Raw genomic sequence first — 24,586 nt, forward strand, 5'->3', positions numbered from 1 at the left:
CGGAGGAGAACGAAGCGCCGGAATGCAAAACGGACAACGGGAAAAATGTTCGAATGCATGAGATGAACACGTATGCAAATGCAATGCACATGATGACATGATATGAGATGCATGACAACGATAACAACACACGGAGACAAAAACCCGAACCCGAGAAAATAAAATAACTTAACGCCGGAAACGGCAAGAGTTGGAGTACAAATTGGGAAAGTCATATCCGGGGTGTTACACTATCCGTCTGGTACCTCGCTTAGTTTTTGTTTATTGTTTTTAAAAAATAGTTGAACTTCTTAAAAATCATCTTATTTAAATGTAACATATAAAACTTGTTAAAAATAGCCTCCCTCCCTGCTGCGCAGCACGAGCGCCTCCTCCACTACCTCGGCGATGATGGCGGCGACTCCGAGTCGCGCAGCACGGCGGTCGACGGGGTGGTAGCGGAGCAAGCGCGGGGATACTGGTGCAACGTAAAATGTCGGACTAGTTAAAAATTGTCCCTATTTGAATGTAATATAAAAAACTTTGCAATATATTCCCTCTGCCCGAAAATACTTGTCGTGGAAATGGATTTATCTAGACGCATTTTAGTTTTAGACACGTCCACTTTTATTCATTTCCGTGATAAGTAATTCCGGACAAAGGGAGTAATATATAGAACTCGTTAAAAATAGGGCATTCGTCCATTCCGTCTAGCTTTGATATTTACTACTAGTAATTATTCTAAATGTATTTGCAATGTGAAGATCACTTAGTGCATAGCTTGTTGCATGTACATAAAACTACAAGCATGGGCGTCTCTATGCTAAAAACTGCTAAGTGCTGGCTTGTTTTCCCTTAAATCAATCCCCTCCATTGAATGCAAAATCAACGCTGGATTGGCGGCCGCATGTTACGGCGTAACTGCCAGTGGGTAAGTCACCTGATCCCAGTCCGTACTAGCAGTAATCTTGATTGCTGGTACCAAACCGCCACGAACGGTTCCATTCCAGGCGCCGCTGTTTTAAAGACCGTGGCTCCCGTCCCAGCACCCGATCCCAACAAGCCCGACTTTTTCTAGCTTAGCCCGATCTCACCATCAGATCAGATGCCCCATCCAACAAACAGAATCAACCTACCGGTGTAGCAAGCACGTGACGTGCCACCACACTCCTCCCAGCAGTGGTCGTAGATAGTGCTTCTCCGAGTCACAACAGAGGGAAAATATCCAGTGATACTACCAGCCTCGCATTTCTCTCGTCTTTTCCCGTACCAGCACAAAATTTGCACTCCTATGTCGCGGTTCTTAGATAACTGGCAAATCCCTTCACATCACACAACTGTACGCACACACTTATTTTTCTTCCTTGGAAATTCCAGAGCGAGAATTGAGCAAAAGGGAGGAGCAACGCGCATATCGGCCGGTCGACATCTCCGAGCCCACTTCCGAGCTTGTTTAAACAACCGGCACCAATTAAAAGACGACGGTGAGGGCAGGCGTCGTCGTCAGCTCAGCTCATGCTCAGCCCACCACCGCGAGCAAATCCGAGGCGGTACGGTGGACTGATTGGAAGGTGGGAGAGACTTTTGTGCCCTGCGGCACACCACCGTCCGTCTTTTTTGATTTGGAAGAAGGGGTCAAAGAAAGGGTGCGCCCAACCGAACCGCACATGCGCAGCCCAGTGGGGAATGGACTCCAAGCAACAGCGAAGGAGATTGATCGCAGATCGGCTGGCGTAGGACACGGAACGATTGCTACGTGCGACAGCATCCGTGTAGATAGATGTTGGCCTCGTGTGTCTGGCGAGTGCCCCTGCACGCATCCCTGGCACACGGCGACGACGATTTGTTCCTTTGCTTCCTGCACCTAAATTCTTTTCTTTTCTTTTCACGTGGCTTTCCGGACGACCGTAGGCGATTCCTCGCACGGAAGCCCCCTGCTATTTCCGCAAAGACCATCCTCCCGTTTCCCTGCCAAGTTCACGGCATGTGCCAAGACGATAATAGTAGTACGAGTCTTGCTTGGAAGGTTGGTCTTAGCTTGAACCGCCAGGGATATTTAGTATAGCTGGTAACGCTGACCCAGCTATTTGCCAGATTCTGGAGCCAAACCAGACTGCTTGGTGGAACAATGGCCGGCTCACAAGTCACAAGCCTTGGATTGCTTCTACCGAACTAAAGAAAAAAATAGAAAAAAAAGATCCTTAAATGGAAGTTGGAACATGCAACAATGGATAAGAAGAAAGGAGGAATAAATGGTGCGCTGGCTTTCTTGGTTGTCTGCTCACGCTATTGCCCATCCTGACTGACCACTACGCTGGTGGAATCCACGCTACTCCCAAACGGCAATGCACATCTTCATCACTTTTTGCTCCCATCTTTTCCATACAACTAAGCAATTTCCCCGAGGATAACTTAGAAATTTGCAACCACATTGCATTTGCAGTGCGTAGAGACAGTTGACACTGACACTACTCTAACGAGCAGCAAGAACCCAAAGTCTGATCATGACCAAACAAGCACATTACCACCATTGGAGAGGATGGTTGGTGCAAAGGCTGACCTAAGCTTGCATGTGAGGAGCAAGTAGGCCAGCCACCGGATCATAATTGGTCCAGACTTGCAAAGAAGCAACGAATATGCCAAGAATGTCCACGGAATAAACTCATGTAAAATGTCCAGGATATGTGAAATGTACCGAATATTGATAATTGTTCTATCTGAGTATCTACAGCTTCCTTCCCAAGTAAAGTGGAAGAAAAATTAACCAGCCGATACAGGATGAACTACATGTCCACTCTCAGATTATCAAGACATGACTAAACTCTCCCGAGCCCCCAACGCAAGAGCGGAGAATGCATGCAAAGCAAAAGGCTTAACTTATTGCATCCAGCGCGACTCTCGCAACTTCAAGGATAACTCTCCATCAGAGGTGAAGGTGCTTATGTTCAAAAATATGGTTTTGGTCCTGGCAACCAAGTTCAGCTGCTTCCTTTTGGACCAGCTCGACATGGCGACAAATTCATCAGGTGAAGGAAAACATCACACAAGAATCAGCGCCGGCCAAGTACCCTACTTCTAATGTTATTCCTTGACTTCACCATAGGTTGCCTGGTGTTACTCTTGGGCTTTGGTATGTCGCCCAGCTCCATTACTTGTATCGTGCGCTGCTTCTTTGCTGTGGCGGATGGAAGAGTACAGTTAGGTAAACCACAAGATCATATATGCAATAAAAGAAAATATTGCAACAAAGAGGTATAACACGAACCATTTTCAGCTTCCTGGTAACGTTCCTGAAGCCTACGCTTGGCTACTTCCAACCTTACGTTGCTTTCCAAGCCATCCTGGGTCTTTGGCCTTGCCGACTCTAACCTGACTCCTGATGAAGGCTGTGCACGAAGCCTTGATTTCTGGAGTCAAAGGATAGATATAAGTCATGAGATCTTAAGCACCATCATAGCTTAAGTCTCAGTAGCATGTGATACTTACATCCACATGACCCATTGCAGGTTTTCTTTCGACGCCGAAGTGTTCCTGAGTCTGTTTGTACTTCATCTCACCGATGGGCTTCTGTTGAGTAGCCGCCTTCATTGGTCTCATAGATCCAGAATCAGAACTCAGGGGCCTGGATTGCTTGTTGAGCATGCCTTGGGGCTTGGCTTGCAAATTTGAACCTTGAGGTTTTTGCTGGTTTGTATGCCTCATTGGTGGTTCTTGCCTTGTCAATTCTGGTCTCCTGAACTGATCTCTTTCAACAGTTCCAACAGGTCGAGTAAGTTCTGGTTTTGACACAGTTGAATGGTTTACAGGCCTCCTGCCATTGTTTTCCCTCTTGTTTCCAAGGCGAGCATCATTGTTGTGTCTCAAGTCTGTCGTAATATAATGTTAGTTATCACACAATCTATGGAGTGCTAGCATAGCAAGGGAAAACTAAGCAATTTGGGTAGTTGTACTCACTTCCATCTTCATCCATTTCGTCAAAGAACTTCAGGTTGCAAAGGCGAACAGGCAAAATAACAATGGAAGTTAATTAGCTTATTGTTCATCACTAAAACAATTCAGATAGCAAGAGTGGATATATTAGTACCTCAGAGAGTTGAATGGCAGTAGTCTCAGGTGCAAAGAATGCTCCTTCATCCAAAGGTGGAGAAGGAAGGCCTTCTTCTTCATCATCATCATCCACAACAGAAGGGTTTGAAGTTCCTGGGGAGTTGTCTGCAGGTAAAAGCAGCAATAATATAGTAAGCTAAGAGGCTTGCATCTGAGCATTCATTCACATAGAATTAACTCTGAAACTGATGGATGAAATAATGTAACATTGGACAAATTCAGATCCTTTACCTGCAAGGGCAACGTTGGTAGTACTGACCCACTCATCAACCAAAATTTTCCAATCCCTGGAAACACAAAAAGCAACTGAAGATGTCAACAATAGTTTACAAGATTGCTTTGGACTCATGCTAACAAGGTAATTTTCTCATTTTTCTTTGGGATGGCGAACAAAGGTAAATGGTGACCATGTGGCAGTGCAGATGGACTGGTACTAGTCAAAATCTTTTCAGAACATGAGAAGTAATTTGCCTCACTGAACTCTTCAGATTCAAGCATGAACTAGTTGTATAAAACCAAACTAGATAAAAGTTCATGAAGCTTACTGAATGAGAGCCAGCGCGAGGTGACGAATCTGCTGCGAGCTGTGCTTCCGAAGGCCATTAACAGCCCTCCCAATCTCGGTAGCCTATGATGAACAGCCCCAAAGATAAGCAAACCAAATAGCAACAAAACCAGATATCTCATATGCGGTATGCAAGATAGGTACCTTAAGCGTGGAGACGGACAATTGCATCAGCTGCAGCCTCCTAAGTGAGTCGAACAGAGTAGCATCCGACTGCAAGACACCATTTGTGTTTTAGTTCAGATCAATGCTAAGTGCTCACTAGAGTTGACAAATAACAGGTTTAGCAATATGAATGGAAGAAGTGCACAGATAGGAGTCCATACATGGTCTTGCTTGTGCAGGAGGAGCTCCTTGATGCGGATGACCTCCCCAACGATCTGCGACTCCTCATCGATCTCGTTGGTGAGGGCCTCCAGCTCCTCAGCCTCCGGGTCGTCATCCTTTGCGTGGTGGTCCTCCTCCGCCGGCACGGCCGCGTCCTGCTCCTCCTCCTCCTCCTCCTCGTTGTCGTCGTCATAGTTGTGGCCGTAGTTGCTGGCGGCGGCGCGGCGGAGGCGCTCGTCGTCCTCAGAGTCAGAGTCGTCGTCCTCGCTGATGCCGCCGCCGAGCGCCCCGCCCCCGGGCGCGCCGAGGCTGCTGCTGTCGACCTTGCAGTCCTTGTCGGGGACGCGGCGCACGCTGCCCTTGTCCTCAGCGACGGCGGGCGTGGCGGGGGGCGCGGAGCCGGTGCTGGCGGTGCAGCCGTGGCAGGAGGAGGGGCGGGCGAGGAGCGCGTTGAAGAGCCGCTCGGCGATGCGGTCGCGGCGGCGCAGGAACTCCTGCGGCTCGTCGGCGGCGGCGACGAGGATGGCCTTCTCGATGGCCTCGCAGATGCCGACGCCCGCGCCCCGGAAGAAGCCGCGCCACCGGTCGAGCCCGTCGTCGGCCATCGCCCCCGAGATCGGGCCGCACAGGACGGGAACAAACAGCTAGCACCACCAGAAGAACCGATGCTCCGCCGATTACCTCGGGCGGGTTCCCCCCTTGCGAAATTATTACTACTACGCCGCGGCCGAGAATCTAATCCCAGCCCCCGATCGCGAATCCGATGCGCCCCGGAATCCGGCGATCGTGAAAGCGAAATTCGCCGGAAAAATATCAAATCAAATCGAGAAACGGGGAGGGGCGAGCAGGAACGAATCGAGAGAACCGAGTCGAGTTAGGTTCGCTGGGTTGCTTGGCCCCCAAGGCCCGGTTTCCGTGAGGATTTCTGCGGCGGCGGCAGGAAGAACCTTACCAAATCCTATCTGGCCCTTGCGGAAAGGGAGAGGTAGGGTAGGGTAGGGCTGGGCGTGGGCGGGGTGGGAGGAAGAAGACGGTGCGGCTGGGCTGGGCTGGGGGGAGAAGGCTAGGCGAGGCTCGCGAGGGCGATGCGAACACCGGGAAGGGTCGGGACGGGGATGGGGACGGGGCGGGGCGGGTGGATAGGGACGCGGATGGCAGGGTACGCTACGCCACGCGAGACGCGACCCGAGCCCACGAGGACTGCCAGCACCGGCACGCACGCACGCACGCCGCAGCTAACAACTAAACGAGAGCTACCAGTACTGGATGCGACGACCCCTCCCGGCTCCCGCCCCGTGGCCCAAAATACGCGCGGTAAAACAAACCGGGCCGCGTCACCGGTTCGGGTCGCTTCTTTTCCTTTGGCAGCGGTCGCAGGAACCCTCCTTTTCCTTCTGTAGATAGATTCTGCAGAAGGGAGCGGGGCGACGCGGCTTCTTTGGTTTGACCCCGCCGAGCCGAGCCGAGTCGACATGCACTCTCTTTCTCCCGCCTCCCCTCCCCTGCCCTGGTTTTGTTTAGCGGTGCTATACTAGTTTGGTACTGGCATTAACTACTTCGATCGCTGCCCATGATTTACTCCATTATTATCGGCACTGCCAATTGATTGCCTACTTTCCTTCTCATCTCATCACCAAATATCCCTCCAAATCAATCAAGCATAAATGTTCACTCCTCCAGTATTGATTACTGAAATGATTTTGGCTTCGGGCAGTAGTATTTCTTTTCGAAAATCCGGCATCATGAGAGCTCAGTCCATATTCTCTTCAAAAAAAAAAAGATAGAAACGTTCTGGAGCCCACCACGGGTCCATGACAGCCCAGTTACCTTGTGTAGACTCTAGTGTGGTTTTCTCTTTTAGCTACAGCAGGGGTGGACCGTTGCGGTTAACGCCCTTGGCTCGGCTCCAGCGGTTGCTTCCAAAATGGCCCAGGCAACCGTATCCCCCGGATGTTCCACGGAGGGATTCTCCACGCGCAAGTGGCATGTGTTTCTTGCTTCCTTTCGGAGGGAACATGTGGCTCTTGCTACCCCTGGCTGAGCTCGGTGCACCACAGACTTTTCACTGCTTCAGTTGTGACCTTGTGGCTGCCTCTCCTCTGGGGCCAACTGCATGGCAAGAGCAGAAAAACGGTGCGTAGTAAACGTGGTTAGAGCATCTCCAGCCGTTGTGTCACCCACGAGGCGTTTTTTCGACCTTCTGAAAAGGCCTCGGCGCTAATTTAGTCTTTGGGTGCAAAAAATTTTCAGCCGTTGTGCTCCCCAGGTCGCCGTTTCTTCCTGGACCACCGTGGCCATTGCCGGAGCTCGGTCCACCCCGACGTGCCTAGCCCCTCTCCCCTCCTCCCAACCTGTCCACGAGCTCCCCCTCACTCCCGCAGCTCGCCCCACCCACTTGCCCTCGCCGGAGCTGGCTGTTCCACCGAAAACCATCACCACCGTCGCCGCCTCTGTAACCTCCTGTCACCGCGGCCCCCCCTCCGTTCCATCCCTCCTCACTGCCCCCTTGGCCTCTGAACGGGTGCGTCTCGTCGCCCCGGTCCCGCCGGTGTCCTTATATCAGCCGGAGCCCGTCAGAGTTGCCCGCATCGTCGAAGACCACCGTCGCCCGCCTGCTTCTGTTTCTCATCTAGCGCCGCCCGTTGCCGCGTCCCCGCGCCTTCCCGCGCCTCCCTCTGGCCGGGAACGGGTGCGGCGGGCCCCGCCGCGGCCGCCGGTGTGCTCGGCTCGGCCGGAGACGGCAGGAGCCGGCCGGCCCGTCGCCGGCTTCGCCTCTCCCCTCCGCTCCTCTGTCTCTGGTCGGGTGGAGTCGGACGCAGCACGAAGGCGAGCAGGCAGGGAGCGGCGAGGAGAGGAGCAAGGCGGCGAGCGGGGCGGGGGTCGGCGAGGAGAGGAGCAAGGCCGGCGAGGGAAGATGCGGGGCAGTGGAAGGAAGAGAGAAAGGAGAGGAGAGAGGGGAGAGAGAAGGGCTGCAGGTGGGCCTGCGCATGCAAAAGGCGAGTGTCGGCGTTCCCAGCTGCCCCGCGGGGAGCTGGGTGTGGGGTGGGCGCGCCGGCCGTAACATTCACTAGATCCGGCGAAAAACGAGGTCCTGGGTGCATGGCTGGGACGTTTTTTACAACCGGCGCTAAAAAAGTGCTCCTGGGGGGGCTGGGGGGGGGGGGGGGGGGGGGGGGGGGGGCTGGAGATGCTCTTAGTCATGAGTTGAGGTATTTTTGCGTACACTATATTTTTCTTCCTCTCTTCTTTTGCGATGTATTTTTTTTCTTCCTCTATGAATGAGACTGCCAGCTCTCCGGTGTATTCTCCAAGAAAATAAACCACAATAGAAGAAAGTGGGAAAATAAATCATATTTAAGTTATCAAAGTTTTTTTAACACAGTACAGACGCAAGCGCTCATATACATGCGCATACACTCACCCCTATGAACCCCCCCGAAAGACTGAGACGACATATCATTTTGAAATTTATGAAGTCACCGTAGGCACCTCGTCGTCGACGGGAACGTCTCCTCCCACTGAATGTGCACCACCGGAAATCCTGAATTAAATCCAGAAATAAATGCGAGCACTAGGATTTGAACCTTGGTGGGCTGGGGATACCACAGTCCCTCTAACCATCCAACCACATGTTGGTTCGCTAAGCATATCATATTGTGGAGGTCGCTACTCGAGCAAGGCGGCCCCGGCAGCGGCAGATCTTATTCCTCAGCGCCCTTTGCCCGTCGACGCAACGCCAGCGACGTCGCTAGCCCTTCTCGCCCGCCGTGCCACACCGGCAGCTCCGCTTAGGGATGGCAATGGGTAGGGTATGGGCGGGTACAACCTCCTCCTACCCAAACCCATATCCACAGAAACTTTCTATACCCACCCACTTCAATACCCATGGGTATAAACTGACACCCATGTCCATACCCATCGGGTATCTTATACCCAATAGGTATCCATTGGGTGCAATATGTAGCATTCCAATTCTTAAGAGGTAGAGAAATGAGTTCAAAATTCAAGTGATCATGGTAGAGTAGTATAGTACAGATGCGGCCTCCTTCGGTGGGTGGTCTCTTGGAGGCATCAGAGGAGTATGTGCAACGGTTCGTGGAAGACCGACACGGTGGAAGACATTGGTCGGAATTGGGGATCGCTGGATCGAGACTTTGACAAGAGTCTGGTAGCGAAGAGTCAATATTTAATATTTTTTAGGAGTCACATAGGACGTAGGAGAAGTGGAGAGCAGGTGATTATGAGCCTTTGAGCCATGACTTGTTTAAGGAATACGAGATTTATGGCAGAACCATATGAGTTAAATGTTAACCCCACATATTATAGGTGTTATTTTCATTTATTAATTTTTTCTGGGTATCCATTGGGTTACCCATGGACACAATTTCTTACGCATGCCCTACCCATATATTTTGCAGGTAATGGGTACCCATTCCCTGTGGGTACAAAATATCTCCAAGTGTTACCCATACCCACTATTTCCGGGTAAGGTATCTGCGGGTACCCATACCCATGGACAAAACTGCTATCCCTAGCTCCGCTCTGCCAGATATGCCACCAACCTCCAACACCCTCTGGTCCGGAAGTGGTATGCGACCATCGTTGTGTCCTCGTGCCCGCGCCAGGGGCGACTCGCATGAGGACGCTCGAGTCCGAGGCACGTGCAGCCCGACGCGAGCGACAGCAGCGAGGGAGAGGGGGGAGGCGATGTCGGCACGCTGGTGGATCCCAAGCCCGTGCTCCTCGCGTCGATCCTTCGCCGCACTCTGACGACGACAAAGACAGATGTGTGGCGCCTTCGCCGCAAGAATGCCAAGGCGCTCCGACTCGCCATCGAGTTGTCGAAGCGCGAGGCAAACAAGGAGGCGGTGGTGAAGGCGAAGGCGACTTGCCATGCGAAGGAGCACGACCGCCTGCTCCACAGGCTATCGGGCATTAGGTGCAGCTCCGACTCGGACCCGACACATGGCTGCACCTCCAGTTCTGACGATGGCGCATCTCCGCACCCCAACGCCTACAAGGAGGAGGGGCACAGCCGCGCCGACGACCGGAACGGGGAGGGCCCGGCGAGGAAATGGTGATTTCCTCCGCCCTTCCCTGTTACGTTTATGTTTTAGCTATGTTTTAAGTTCGCAGTATGGATTTGCCGTTGAATTCCGATGAACTATGCTTCTTTTGTCCGGCGATGCAAAGTTGATCCGATGAACTGCATGTTGTTGATTGTGTTTACATAGCGTTGAATGGGTTGTATGGTTTTGAGGATTCGAATATGAGGGACGCGGGTGTGAAAGCCATCAAGATGCATAGACGTTTGAGAGTCTGGATTTGCAAGCTTTGCCTATGAATGTTCTTATAATGGCCATCTGCAATGAGTAGATGGTTTTTTTGAAACTTACAATAAGGTCAGGGTTACTGCATCAAAGCGATTGGTGATGACACCAAAAATGCTAGACGTACGGGGTTATACAAGCTTCGACAGACCCTTTCCTAACCAATTAAACATGCCCCCCTTGATTTTCAGGTGGGTGGGGCCCCTCCCACCCCTTTGTCCAATCACACTTTGCCACCTTGAACGAACCCTCTGAAACCCTGTAAGGCTCCGTCGATGTAGCATCTCTGGTGATAACACTGACGTTTGTAGTTTTTTTTTTAATATTAAAACTTTATTTCTCAAATAATGGTAAGATCGTTTACAATTTGATGAGAAATAAAGTCCGGACACTCACTGTCCCAAACCAAAGAAGATCTAGAGCTAAGAGAATTCTTTGCTATGCTATCAGCCACAAGATTTGCCTCTCTAAAACAATGAATTACATCAACATTAGAGAAATTAGCCCCCAGATGCTTACTCTCCATATAGATAGCAACATCATGTCCCTGGTAGTCCTCCTGGTTGATGATCTCGACTGCATCGAGGCTGTCTGACTCGACAATAAGAGATGTACATCCAATGTTCAATGCTAGAAGAAAGCCATTACGGATCGCGTTCACTTCGGCAGAATCAGCAGAAGTTACACTGGCGCTTGTAGTTGGCCTAACGAAATGCTCTCTTCTGGTCTTCTCATCGTTGTATCGTGTGCGTGGTGTCAGGTCGGCTGATGCCTTGTGTGTTGTGACATGTTCCATGACCGTCACGTGGGTGATTGTACCTATTTCCCTCATATTTTCGTCAATTAATCAGACATGATTCCATGACCGTCACGTGGATGATTGTACCTATTTCCCCCATACTTTTCGTCAATTAATCAGACATGATTCCCTTGTAGTAATAGTTAATGAGCTGGGGCAAAATCCTTTTTTTTTTGAAGGGGGATAGGGCAAAATCGTTTGTTGTGACAGCCAAATTGGCTGCTAGGCTCGCGGCAGAGTGAGCTAAGCGCATCTCCAGCCGCGTCTCCAAGAAGGCCCCCCAGACGTTTTTTCGTCCGTCGGTGTCAAAAAATCGACCCAGTCGCGCCCCCGAGAGCCCAGTTTTCGCCGTCTCAGGCCGAAATTGGCGCCGGCGGACCCAACCCGAACCCGACGCGTTGGGGATCGCTCGGGGGCGCCGGGCGAATCGTTTTTGGCGCGAAGAGCCGCGGGCCCGCCGCGTCAGCGACTCTACCCTCTTCTCGCCCCTTCGTCGTCGTCCTTATCGTCTCGTTTCCGTGACGAATCAATGCCAAAGCTGCCGCGCACTGCCGCGCCGGTCAGCCTCCATTGATGCCTCACGGGCGGCGCAGTGAAGGCTGGGCGACGCGTCCCTCGGCCGCCACGCAATCACGCCACGCGTAACGCGCCGGCCAAGCCTACCACGCGGCGTCTCCGCCTATAAAAGCCGACTGCAAGCGCGCCGGAGAGACTCACCCCGATCATCCACCGACGACGCGCTCATTTCTTCCCCTTTCCTCCTCTCGCCATCACCAGTTGAGAAAGTATGGCCGAGCGTTTCCCAGGCGACGGCGCGGTGGCGAACGGATTCGGGTGCCGTCATCTGCACGAGGACGAGGCTTGCCTCCTTTTCGAGGCCGAGTACCCGGTCCCGCCGGACATGCGGGTGCCCGGGGCATGGAGGATCAGCGCCGGCGGCGTGCCGGTGCCCCCGGTATCCACCGGCGCGGCGCGGCGTGCGGAGATCGCACGCATCCGCTCGTCCCTGCCGCGTGCAGCGAGGGAGGGGCCCCGATACGTCCCCGACAGCCCAATCTGGGAGCCGTACTTCCGCCGCCGGCACGACGAGCAGCTCGAGGCCACCAACGACGTCGTGCCCTCCGGCAGGTTCAACGCCGCCGTCCGGCGTCGGTGGTGGGGCGTGCCCGGGCGCACGTTGGAGTCCGTCCTCGAGTACATCGAGGGCGGCAACACGCTGCGCCTCGAGTACCCCGCTCCCCCATCCTTCTCACGCCGCTGGGGAAGGAGCCGAAGCTCCTGGACGCCGAGGCGCATGGAGACCGGGGTGTCCTCCTCCTCGTCCAGCGGCTCTCCCTGCCTCCACCTCCACCCCGTCAAGCCGGAGCCCCAGGACACGCCTGTCAGCGCACGTACCCGCAGCTCCGGCGCCCTCGTCGAGCCCAAGGTGGAGTCCAGCCTCCCCCCGGAGTACGAGGAGATAGCCCGGCGCGGCTTCTTCGACGAGGACGCCATGCGGTGATCGCGCGACGACTACGTGCGCGAGGAGATGGTCTGGCAGCGCCGGGCCCTGGAGGAGATCGCCGCCCGCAAACGTGGGCGCGAGGACGAGGACGGTGTCGTCGTCCAACCCGCCGCGCCAACCGGGGGAGGGATGCAACAGGGACGGCGGAGGCGTAGGCGGGGGCGACGACGACGACGACGACGACGGCGGTGACTACACGCGGTTCTACAGCCTCCTCGGCATGTAGAACCGCGTGGGCGGGCGGCGAGGCGGGGGGTGAGGGAGACGGCGGGGTAGCCCGCGGTAGTTTTTTTTTGTAAAATATGTTTAAATTTAAACGAACTCCATGTTTGCGTTGTGTTTGCGCCGAATTTGAACATTTTAAAAACCCGTGGGAGGCCGCGACTGGGAGGCATCACACCCCCAATGCGCGGTTTAGCGCCAGTGCGTTTTCAGGAGACGATTTTTTGCCCTTTCTGGGAGGCCAACGGCTTGAGATGCCCTAACCAAGAGTGAAGTCAAGTAAAGCAGCACACCAACCCTCTTGCTGCAACCGCACGCCCAAATTCATGCGACCAAGATTTGACTATGGACCAAACACTTCCTTCTTCCCTTTTTCAAGATGGAAACACGTTCGTGTTGAGCGCTTTCATGAAACTATAAGCAAAGCCAGACCAAAATCCAGTGCCACATAAGACTCACACGGCGACATCATGTTGTAATCCAATTCGAAGAGCGGCATGTGTAATAAGGCTAGTCATAATGAAAATAACTTAGGTAGTAACATAGCGCACCTCGAGAATTTTTTATTTATGTGGCAAGTAGTTAATGAGAAGTAGTAACATAATATGTTACTGTAACATAGCACTTTTCAAAACAACATGAGTCTACAAGCTATTAAATGAGGTCACATATGACGCTAATACTATGTTACTTTGCACTATGAAAATAGTAACTTAGACTAGTGTCATGCATATAACACTAATTTAAATTACTCACCACTATGACCAGCCTAACAAACGCCGATTATCAGTCGGCAATCTTGCACAGATCACGACACATGCGTCGTAGTAGCACCAGCAGTGCCGTGGAGAGGGGGGAGCGCATGTGTTTCACCTGCTGCTGGAAGCCCAAAGGATAAACAAAAAATAGTGCGTACTCGTACAAAAAGAGGAGGAAGCAGCAGAGAACGACGAGCTAGTGGACCACGGCGAGGGAGGCCAGGCCCAGCCACGTGAGAGCCCGCCCGGAAAGCGGAGGCGAGGCACGCGGGAAAGTGCGGAAATTTTGTAGCGACGCCGGGCGCGGGCGAGCCGTGCCGCGCCTCGTGCGTACGCGGGCGGCGGGGGATACGGTTTTCGATCTCTCCTTTCGATTACGCCCGCCCGCGCGCGGGCCAGGCCAGACCCGCCAAACCGCGCCCCCCCGGTGGTGCGTGAGCGGAGCGGTGACCTCAGGCACGAGGACGCTGCCACTGCTCTGAACGGCGGCAGGGTGGTCATCATGAACACGCGTACTGCTGCTAGATGCCCAGCAGCTTCTTCTCCCGGCAGCAGTACACCGAATTTAGCGCCATGTTCATCTCCTCGCGGTTTGAAATTTTCATGAGCTTCCCTGCCACGCCCCTTCTCTTGACCCAAGGTTCGAAACAAACTAGAGTGTTTGTCTGAATTTTGACAGTGATTTCCGGAGTAGTTTTAGGCGTGCCAATCTGAACAGCTGAAGACAGTGCTTCCTGGAGCTATCACAGGCAGCTAGCTGGTTGTTGTGAGATAAAATTGACATCTACTATTGTTTTCTGGGGCAAACAAATTGACATCTACTTGGTCTTGTCTCCAATTTGGAACGACTAGTCTCCAGTTTGGCAGCCGACACACCCGCGTCATATCTTCACGCACTTGGTCTCAGGACCCGGCGCCCGCAGAATTATTTTATCACAATCTCGCTAACCGCTTCTAAAAAGACGACTCATCATGGCAATTAACTACTCAACCAACTGCCCATAACCATAAGCTATCTTCCTTTACCAACTATTAATATGGTGTTTGCCAATCATGCGTTGGTCAAGCTTGAAATGCATTTTTGTTTTTGCGCGTTCCACTTGGAACATTTCCTGCTGTACAGACAGGTACTACAGGTTGAAATAATTATCACGACAACCAAGAAACTCTAATATGGTACTACTGTGATTTTATTTATTTATTTTTGTAGAAATCAACTTGATTCTGTCAATGCTTTGCACTGCTGTAGCAAACAGTAGCGCTTAAGGTTTACAGCTCATGCTCACGGCGAGCTCATGCCTTACGAGATCACGCTGAAGCATAGAAGTGGGGTCATCCAAGTTCCAACCATGAGTTTGCTGACTGTTTGCCAAGTCTCGTCATGTTACTTTCGAGACTGGACTCGATCCTATCCTTGAGAGAACAGCATATGCTTAATATTTTCTTTAAGGGCAGCAAAGTTGACTGCAACAATTAGGAAAGCTGACTTTCTGAACTCTTAAGACAAACAAGTAGAGTCAATGAGTCGAAATCGTGCAAATTGAATTGCACGCTGTAATTCACTACGCGTTTTAAGGTGTGGAAAAATAGTCAAGTCAAATAGGTTAGGTAAAAAATTTACATATCTCGGGTTAAACGGATGGTCCTCCTTTTGCTCATTGGCGCAGAGCCAATGTAGACAAACCGAACTTGACCTGGGAAATCCGACTGAAGAACTTCTAGTAGTACGACCGAGAGCGGCCAATTTCCTTTTTCTCTCTGTGTGTGTGAGATGCAAAAAGTTGCACTCTCAAAAGTCAAAAGGCGGGAACAGTTCAAAACAGGAAGACCGCGAGTTACTGGACCATTTACTGGGGGTGGCAACCAGTGAAGTTTATCATACCAACTTTACCAGGCAAGAGACATAACAGAGGACCTAAGTGACCCATAGGAATACACTGAGAGTACCCAGCATTCAAATTTGGAAATAAGCTGCATAGCACAAGTTAAGCTGACAAACATTTTCTTTCTGAACTTTGACACAACAGGTAAGCAACTCTTGAGGCAACACTGTTTTTCCACAGGAACACGGGGTAACTTCAACAGCAAACTATGGGGATAACTCATGCCTGTATACCCTAACTTCAGAGCTTGTGTCTTGCAAGATCGCACCAAACGAGAGCAGTAGAGTCGTTAGAGGTTCCCAACACAAGCTTGATACCGTTCCTTCCAATGGTCTTGACTTGTTCCCTCAGAGGTTGGACTTGATCCTATCCATGGAAACAGAGTAGAGATAAAACATTAGAGTGGCGAAGTTGACCTGCCCAAGACCAAAAACGTATTCATAATACTGAACTGGAGTATAATATAAACAATTAGCCAATATGTTCATCTTCTACAAACACGTTCATGCTCAGAATTCTCCCTTGCGTGTTATCTCAAAGTCAACTAAAGGCAAACTGAAATTGGATAGCACTAAATTTCATATATGACCCAAAATGGTAGAAGAAATGTAAGTGACATGCCAGGTCTGAAGGTGATACTGCTATTTCCAAATTGAATATATGCAATTCTTCTACAGATTCGCATGAAAACTGAACCTACTTTAATGTAAGTAACTGAACAGACGAAGAAATGTAAATATTTTCCCTTCAATAGAAAAACGTAGCCTGCACCTTTTTCTAGTGGGGGAAACAAGCCTCAAGAATCAATATTTCTGCATCCTTTGATGCTCTTCTCAGCTTCAGGAGATTTTTTAGGACAGTTCTGTCCAATCCCTTGTCGATTATTCCCACTTTTCTTAACACTGGTGCCTCTTCAAGTAAAAGTTTCAAGAAGCCAAACTCCGCAAAGGAGCCAGTGAAGTCGAACAAACCAACTACTTCAACGTTCTGGAAGAGACAGACATCACGGTCTATTGATTCCCAGAAATGCACTCTTGGTACCATGGAATTCCTGGAAATGAGCTGCAAAGTACAGACTGTAAATTGAGCAAGGGTCCAATGGAAATTTATGATATGTAGCAAGTCAGAAGATTTCATCATCTGTACCTTTAGTTTGAAAAATCGCAGGTTGGGGGCATGCTGAAATAAGTACAAGGCAAAATTTGCTTCCTTGAGATCACCGAGATTGATCTCCAGGCTTATCTCTGTCAGCCGGTTGAATAATTTTGGCTGCTTGAGAATCAGAAATTCACGTTCTACGCACTGCAATGGCAATAGGCCCCCAAACATAATAAGAAACAGTGAAATAATAAGCACTAAGCGAAAACTTTGCCATCACAGTTTCTTACCTCAAGGATGTGTCCATGAAACCTAATAGTCTCAACATCTGAAAGAGAAGCAATAAATGGAGAAAGATTGAAGTTGCATCTGGTTGTCGAAGCACCATCTGTGTCAGAACTCAGTTCCAGTCTGATCCATACGGAAGTAAGATAAGGAGCATGCAGATTGAGGTGTGTAAACCAGCCTTCAATTTTTAGCACCTTGAGCTTTGTTGAACGAATATTTATATTGGATTGGCTGCACAATCCACGAATATTAAGTTTCTCCAAATTCGGGCAACTCGCTACTAAATCCCCTAAACTGTTTCCTTCCACGGTAACATATTCTAGACGAAGAGTATGCAATTGTTTGAAGCCTTTAGATGGAGGTGGCAAATGTAAACTAGTGAAAACACAAGCTCGCAGATACACATATTCTAGTTCATCGCAGGAGAAAAAACTAGACGGGACCTTGTAACTGTCACGTATACTTGTCTGAAGTTGAATCTCCTTAATCTTATTTCTTGACAGCATAAGCATCCAACGGTAAAGGTATCCTCCAGTGGATACCATTTCATTCGCTACGGTATTCAGGCAAAACTTCAGAATTGGGCCGTTGTGGAGGAAGAGAAACATATCAGTGAACTTAAGAAATCTGCGGTCATCGTCTGCACTATCATTTCCTGAAGCGAAATCAGCTCTCCTGAACATCAGTTCGGTCATTGAAGCCCATGTGTACCTCCAAGTCCTTGACAAGAGGCATGTTCCAACAGCTTCTTTTATTGGCAGACAACAAAGGATTTTGTCTCTGAGAGCTTCGGGTAGATTGCTGATGATATCTTCATCCACAACAGACTTACATATCTTCGTTGGGGAACTCCCATGGTCCATTTGGTACACTTTTACTGTGAGAGCCTGCATGTAATGTGGCACAAGATAACCTATTAATCTCTAACATGCCACACATTATAAATGGGACACTAGAAAGGGGAGCAAGAGGAGACAGTCCGGAATTGGATGCATTCCTCCTCTTGATATGATATTCTATTGTACTGAAAAGATGTACAAAAAATGTTTTAAGGAAGTAACGCCATATGAGAAATTTCACATCTCCACATGACAATTCATAGTAATCAGGCGAGCATTTCTGTTAAACACCCAGAAAAGGTTAATTCGCACCACTTTAATTAATTGGACATCGCAACATAATTTGCACCCCATTGTTGGTATAGACTCGTGAAATGATTCATATTACGATTCTCGGTTAAACACTTCATATATCCAGGTGGAATGAGCCATTGAAGTTGTCACTGTTCTAATTTCTGTTTTACCTACCTAAAGACGGAGCGAAGCCAAAGCGAGAGACGATCGGGCCTCACCTAGGGTTGGGGCAGCTGCCTCCGATATCTTCCTGTCCCCCGCTCTTGTTGGTTTTCGGTTGCTTTCTCCTGTCACGGCCGGCGGTGCGATCCTGGGGAGGCAGCACGGCGCGGCACGACACCGCGCCGGCCCGACCAAGAAAATACGGCGGCGGCCGGCCGGCAAGTGGATGCCGAGCAGGTGCTTGCGAGCCGCGGAAGAGTGTAAAACCTTTCTTTCTTTTCAATCGAGGAGTCCAAAATCTTGGATCCGGTCGAACCAGAGAAGCCACATTTTTTTCCTTGGCGAACACTTCTTATATATACACATTAATAAATATACAATATTAATTGCAATAAATGCGTATATGTAATATTAGGGAGGAAATTAATTGCACATTAATATTATGTATGATATCTTTACGCATTAATTTTTTTGCGAGGTATCTTTACGCATAATTAATATGATCAACACATGCATTTATAGTTGATATGATACTAGAAGTGAAGCCGCAATCTCAAAGCTAGAGAAATATGAAATAATTCTTACCAACCTAACAAGTTCAGTCTCTGACATTGGCATCGCCACACTTTCAACCCCCACTGATCACGCTGAATGTCATACAGCAAATTAGGCACATTGTCACCGTCGTAACCGCATAAGAAACACATATAGGCACAACATAATAGGGTCAAGATGGAACAAGCAATACTAAATTATGAATAGAGCAAAACATCAAAATTACAATGATGCAAGGACAAATATACCCTTAGCTCTCGGTGATTTGCACTAAAAGCAGCTGGTGCTGCCTGCTAAACAAAATTTCAGAGGTCAAAATCGATGCTAGATGCTAGGCTCACAATTGAAAATTGTACTATATCCTAGCGAGTCAAAGAATAAAGCATAAAATTAAACACAAAACAAGAATGGCTAACACAAGTCTTCTTTCTTTCTTTATGGGTCTCCTGCAATTAAAACTTCAGTGTTATAGTAGCAGCAGTTAACAGCGCAGTGCATTTCTCCATTGATCATTGTTCTCCTCTTTTCTCTTGTTCATGTATACCTCTAGAGTGTAGTTACCTGCTTCTATTTCAGTTTATAGGCCGCACTTTTGTGCATCTTGGTCTGCTAAAAAATAGAGGACCGAGAAAGGAAGAAAATGAATTTCTTTGTTGAACATAGGTAGATAGTATAGAGATATCGGTGTTTCCAGAACTAATTTTTCCTGTCAGTACTACAAGAGTCGTCTCAGCCTCTTGAAGCTTAATTAATTTCTACTTCTCTCGACCAGAGCATCATGTTGATTATTCCCCATCTTTGCATGTATTTCATGTTTCAACGGTCGCAGATTTCTGAGCAAGCTCACTCCTGTAAAATTACTCGCAACACTTAACCCCAACAGCCGCTTCACCTTCTTCAGCCATGCCGACTCCGTCATCCTCTCCAACCTGGACGACACAGTGGCCGCTAAAATCCGGACGAACAAAGCATGCACACTAAAACATTCCTCACTGTCATACACAAAACTCACCACCAATCCGGACGAACAAAGCATGCACACTAAAACATTCCTCGCTGTCATACCCAAAAGGCCAAAACTCACCACCCAATCCGGACGAACAAAGCATGCACGCTAAAAAATTCCTCACCTTAAGAACCCACTGTGGCTCTCATTTTGAAGAACTAACCTTAGGCAAGTTTGGCAACATTGTATGGCAAAGTGTGGCATTGCTAGGTCTAAAACCAAACGGCCCCTTAGTCTTCTTTCTTGTTGGCATGTACGAAATCAGGGACTCTTTTCCAATAAGAAGCACGATATTGGACGACTCCTGTGACTGCAAGAAATCATTCAATCCAACATCATCTGCAAGAGATCGAAGAATTTTTTTATTTTCCATCACAGCATTCTACAACAATAGTTCCAATTATCTCAATATCTCTGTGTGCAGACAACCCCCAGCCCTGTCCTGTTTCTCCCCTGTTCATCCCTTCTAGCACAGAGCAGCAACTATCTCAAAAAAAAAAAATGCACAGTACATAAGCAGCACGCAACCACGAACAGCCACCGCGTGCCACCTGACCCCTCTCTCATCTCAATCAAATAAAATGGTGAGATTGGAACGAACCTTAGAGACAGAGTACCTTGGGAGAGGTTTCGGGAAGAGCTGATAATGGGGGAGACGCCGGGCGCTGCTTGAGACGCGTTCTTTGGCGTCATCGAGGGAGGGGAGCCGAGGATGTTGGGGTTGAAGTTCCCAACGGCCTGCAAGAATCGCGTGCGGGAAGCGGATTTGGAAGGGGTCTTCGTCGCCGCCGTCCGTGGTCGAGGACGCGAGCTTGGACGGGTCTCGCTGCCCGCTGCCGCCGTGGCCGAGGACGCGAGCATCTCTACCACACCCTGTATAAGGCCGACCTGCAAAAACTTTTACATAATGCTGAAAAACGGTTTTACGGGCCGATATGAGTTGTGCACGAATATGCTTTTTTATGAGTCGGCTACGCGAAGTCTGCTTGATCACAGCCCGCGTCGCCCCGCAAACCGAAAAACTCCGATAAGTGAATTTGACAACAACTTCGACAATTGAGTTCAAATTCGAAGAATAAAACATAGTTCACGCACAAATAAAAGCATAATTTTGTACGACCAACGCAAAAGCGACGACCGCGTCCATCATCATCTTGGTCGCTTTTCACCCGTCGTCGTGATCTTCACTCCGCACCACCACCATTGATGCTATCGGCACCCCTGAATCCATCGTCGACACTGGTTCCAACTTCGTCACCGAAAGCATCGCTGAGCGCACTGAATGCATCAGCGACACTAGTTCCAACTCCTCATGGGAAAACATCACTGGCACCGAAACACCCACCGACCGCCGCTAGCATCCTCCTCTTCAAGATGTCTTTCCTTGTCATATCATGTCGTTTTTTGGTGATGTCGTTCATGTAATCGCGGTTCAATATCATGATCCTGTTCTCTTCGGCAAGAAGCTTGGCCATGGCTTTGGTCTCAGCGGCATAGGCTCTTCTCTCCGCAATGGCTGCCTTGCGCAACCCCTCATCCTTGAGCAATTGCCACTTCTCTTGCTTCTCTCGTGCTTTCTTCTCGGCCAACTCTTTCTTTGTCTCCAATGTCTTCGCTAACATCAACTCATTTGATTGCACCATGGTATCTATCTTGTCCCACAAGTTCGATGCTTCGTGTTCCCTCTTGATCTTCTCCTTTGTCTTCTTCTCACCATCGGGCTTGTTCAAGTTTCATGGGCCATCATCATCTTCATCTTCATCCATGTTCGTAAGTGAACCTCTCTTTGGTGGGGATTCTCTGTCAATCAACTTCCACTTGTCACACCCTTTGAGCAAGTCCCAACAATGCTTTAGTTTAACTTTTTTGCCTTTGTAAGCTACCATGTCTTTGTATCCTTGTTGGACAATTTTCTCCTACACAATTAAAACAATGTCAAATGATGCAATCACTTCAAAAGGTACAAATGATTTGCACAACTTGGGACGTGAAAACGAACTCACATAATCGGATTCCACGGTTCCATTTGGAGGTGCATTGCAAACTTATTTCAAGCAAGCAGCCCAACGGCTACAAATCGGCTTGATCACGTCCCAACGACTTTGGAGTGACCGAAAGGTGTGTGGAGTCCTATTGGGATACTTTCCCATAATGCAGAAGTATTGATCTTTGATTCTTTGCCAATACCTCTTGGCGGTTTGAGATGTACCGGTGCAAGCATCAAGAGACACCGCACTCCAGGCCTTGATCAAGATTTCGTCTTCCAACATCGTGTAGTTCTTTGATCTCGCGCCTATTTTTGTTTGCGCTTGCTCATACACCCCCTCATTTATCTCCTCCACTTCATCTTCACCACCGTGATTATCCACGCCACCCTCCATTTCATTGTAATCGAAATCAGCGAAGGGGGCTTGATCGATGTCGATGGTGTTGGTGTCCAACAAGTTGACGAACTCGGCAGTGGCATCGTTCGAACCACCGCTACAATGAGTGACATCAAGTCACAGGCTACCACAATGGCGAAAACTGAAGCAAGTAGAAGGAATCAAAGATGCATACCTTCCGGCCATTTCATCGAACACCTCGCCTGCGGTGGAAGCAACGCCGTTGAATGGCATCGTTGGGGTACCTCTTGCCGGGGTGGAGGAAGAGGATGAAGGCACCGGCCTTTTCGTAGGAACCTTCTTGCGCTTCAGCCCGAAACCTTGCTCATCTTCTCCGACGGCGGTCGGGCAGATCGCGCAGCGGCGGCGGCGCCGGGCGCGCGTGCCTTCCCGGCGGGGCCAGCCGGATTTCCACCCTACATGACCAAGTTGCCCTGTCGGTTGCGGGCAGGCGCGGTGGTGCCTTGAGCGATGGCGGGGGCGACATGGCCGAAGATGAGATCTGCCATAGGGGATTGCACGTGCGCGACATCCACAGTGACGGGGGACGGCTGGGAGGCTTCCATGGCGGCGAAGAATGGCTGGGGAAGATGGACTGGAGCGGGTGGAGGCGGGGCAATGGCGGCAAAGGGGGTGAGAAGCGGGAACGGCCGCGCGGAAATTTTCCTCGCGCCAAATCTCGCTGCGGATAGACGGCAAGCTTTGTTGGGAAATGTTGCATGGAACACAAAAAAATTATACGCACACGCAAGATCTATCCATGGAGATGCATAGCAATGAGAGGGAAGAGTATGTCTACGTACCCTCGTAGACCATAAGCGGAAGCGTCTAATAACATGGTTGATGTAGTCGAACTTCTTCGCGCTCCGACCGATCAAGTACCGAACGTACGACACCTCCGCGTTCAGCACACGTTCAACTTGGTGACATCCTCCGCCTTCTTGATCTAGCAAGACGACAAGGTATTGGATGAGTTCCGACAGCACGACGGCGAGGTGACGATGATGTGAAGCTATCTCCGCAGGGCTTCTCCTAAGCACTACGAAATATGACCGGGGGTGTAAACGGTGGAGGGGGCACCGCACACGGCTAAGAAATTTGTTCTCGGTCTGCTAGGCGCCCCCTCCCACATATATATAGGCAGGAGGGAGAGGGGAGAGGCCAAGGGGCGCCCCAAGTAGGTCCGAATCCTACTTGGGCTCCTGCCCTTGGCCGCGCCCCCTGCCATATTTGTCGGCGGGGGGGGGGGGGAGGGAAGGGGGGAAGGGGGAGGGAAGGGGGAGGCCGAATCCCCCCTTTCCTTTCCCCCACTTGGGTGGCTGCCATGGGGGTGCGCGAGCCCCTTGTGGGCTGGTGTGCTCCCCTCTTGTGGCCCAATAGGCCCACTATCCTCCCGGGGGTGTCCGGTACCCCCTTCGATACTCCGATGACTATCCCGTACACTCCGAAACACTTTCGGTGTCCGAATACCATCGTCCTATATATCAATCTTTACCGCTTGACCATTTTGAGGCTCCTCGTCATGTCCGTGATCTCATCTGGGACTCCGAACAACATTCGGTCACCAAATCATATAATCATATAACACTATATCGTCAACGAGCGTTAAGCATGCGGACCCTACGGGTTCAAGAACTATGTAGACACGACCGAGACACCTCTCCGGTCAATAACCAATAGCGGAACCTAGATGCCCATATTGGTTCCTACATATTCTACGAAGATCTTTATCGGTCGAATCGTTATGACAACATACGTTTGTCTATCGGTATGTTACTTGCCCGAGATTTGATTGTCGGTATCTTCATACCTAGTTTAATCTCTTTACCGACAAGTCTCTTTACTCATTCCGTACTACATCATCTTGCAACTAACTCATTAGTCACTTTGCTTGCAAGGCTTCTTATGATGTGTATTACCGAGAGGGCCTAGAGATACCTCTTCAATACTCGGAGTGACAAATCCTAATCTCGATATATGCCAACTCAACAAACACCTTCGGAGATACCTATAGAGCATCTTTATGATCATTCAGTTACGTTGTGCCCTTTGATAGCACATAAGGCATTCCTCCGGTATCTGGGAGTTGCATAATCTCATAATCGAAGAAATATGTATTTGACATGAAGAAAGCAATAGCAATAAGCCGAACGATCAACATGCTAAGCTAAAGGATGGGTCTTGTCCATCACATCATTCTCCTAATGATGTGTTCTCGTTATCAAATGAAAACACATGTCTATGGTTAGGAAACCTTAAGCATCTTTGATCAACGAGCTAGTCTAGTAGAGGCTTATCAGGGACACGGTATTTGTTTATGTATTCACACATGTATTTAAGTTTCCAATCCATACAATTCTAGCATGAATAATGAACCTTTATCACGAATAAGGAAATATAAAATAACAAATTTATTATTGCCTATAGGGCATATTTCCTTCAAGCTCGGGTCGGCCTCCCACCCCGTGAATCTAAAGGTTGAGGGC

The 24,586-nt window shown here is 49.8% G+C and overlaps 2 protein-coding genes across 13 annotated transcripts; both read right to left on the minus strand.

The window, feature by feature from the left end:
* Positions 1-2,662: 2,662 nt before the first annotated feature.
* LOC125518434 (probable mediator of RNA polymerase II transcription subunit 26b) lies at positions 2,663-6,077 on the minus strand. Its single transcript, XM_048683274.1, has 9 exons — positions 4,978-6,077; positions 4,796-4,864; positions 4,632-4,714; positions 4,318-4,373; positions 4,064-4,191; positions 3,934-3,961; positions 3,466-3,845; positions 3,245-3,386; positions 2,663-3,154 (listed from the first exon to the last, which is right to left on the minus strand). Exons 1-9 carry the CDS (start codon positions 5,581-5,583, stop codon positions 3,030-3,032), a joined length of 1,617 nt encoding a protein of 538 aa, XP_048539231.1. The 5' UTR covers positions 5,584-6,077; the 3' UTR covers positions 2,663-3,029.
* A 9,447-nt stretch (positions 6,078-15,524) lies between these two features.
* Positions 15,525-20,618, minus strand: LOC125518444 (F-box/FBD/LRR-repeat protein At1g13570-like). Of its 12 annotated transcripts, none has more exons than XM_048683318.1 (8): positions 20,318-20,616; positions 19,880-20,055; positions 18,745-18,802; positions 18,212-18,503; positions 16,863-17,747; positions 16,621-16,776; positions 16,246-16,536; positions 15,525-15,840 (listed from the first exon to the last, which is right to left on the minus strand). In XM_048683318.1, the coding sequence occupies exons 5-7, from the start codon at positions 17,721-17,723 to the stop codon at positions 16,252-16,254; spliced, it is 1,302 nt and encodes a 433-aa protein (XP_048539275.1). In that variant the 5' UTR covers positions 17,724-17,747; positions 18,212-18,503; positions 18,745-18,802; positions 19,880-20,055; positions 20,318-20,616; the 3' UTR covers positions 15,525-15,840; positions 16,246-16,251. The 12 variants fall into 12 exon arrangements, with proteins under 12 accessions (XP_048539275.1, XP_048539277.1, XP_048539291.1 ...); XM_048683320.1 differs by having other exon boundaries at positions 18,212-18,506; XM_048683334.1 differs by lacking the exon at positions 18,212-18,503 and having other exon boundaries at positions 20,318-20,618.
* Between the last annotated feature and the right edge of the window lie 3,968 nt (positions 20,619-24,586).

Source organism: Triticum urartu, chromosome 1 (assembly GCF_003073215.2).
Source record: "Triticum urartu cultivar G1812 chromosome 1, Tu2.1, whole genome shotgun sequence".
Classification (NCBI taxonomy): domain Eukaryota; kingdom Viridiplantae; phylum Streptophyta; class Magnoliopsida; order Poales; family Poaceae; genus Triticum; species Triticum urartu.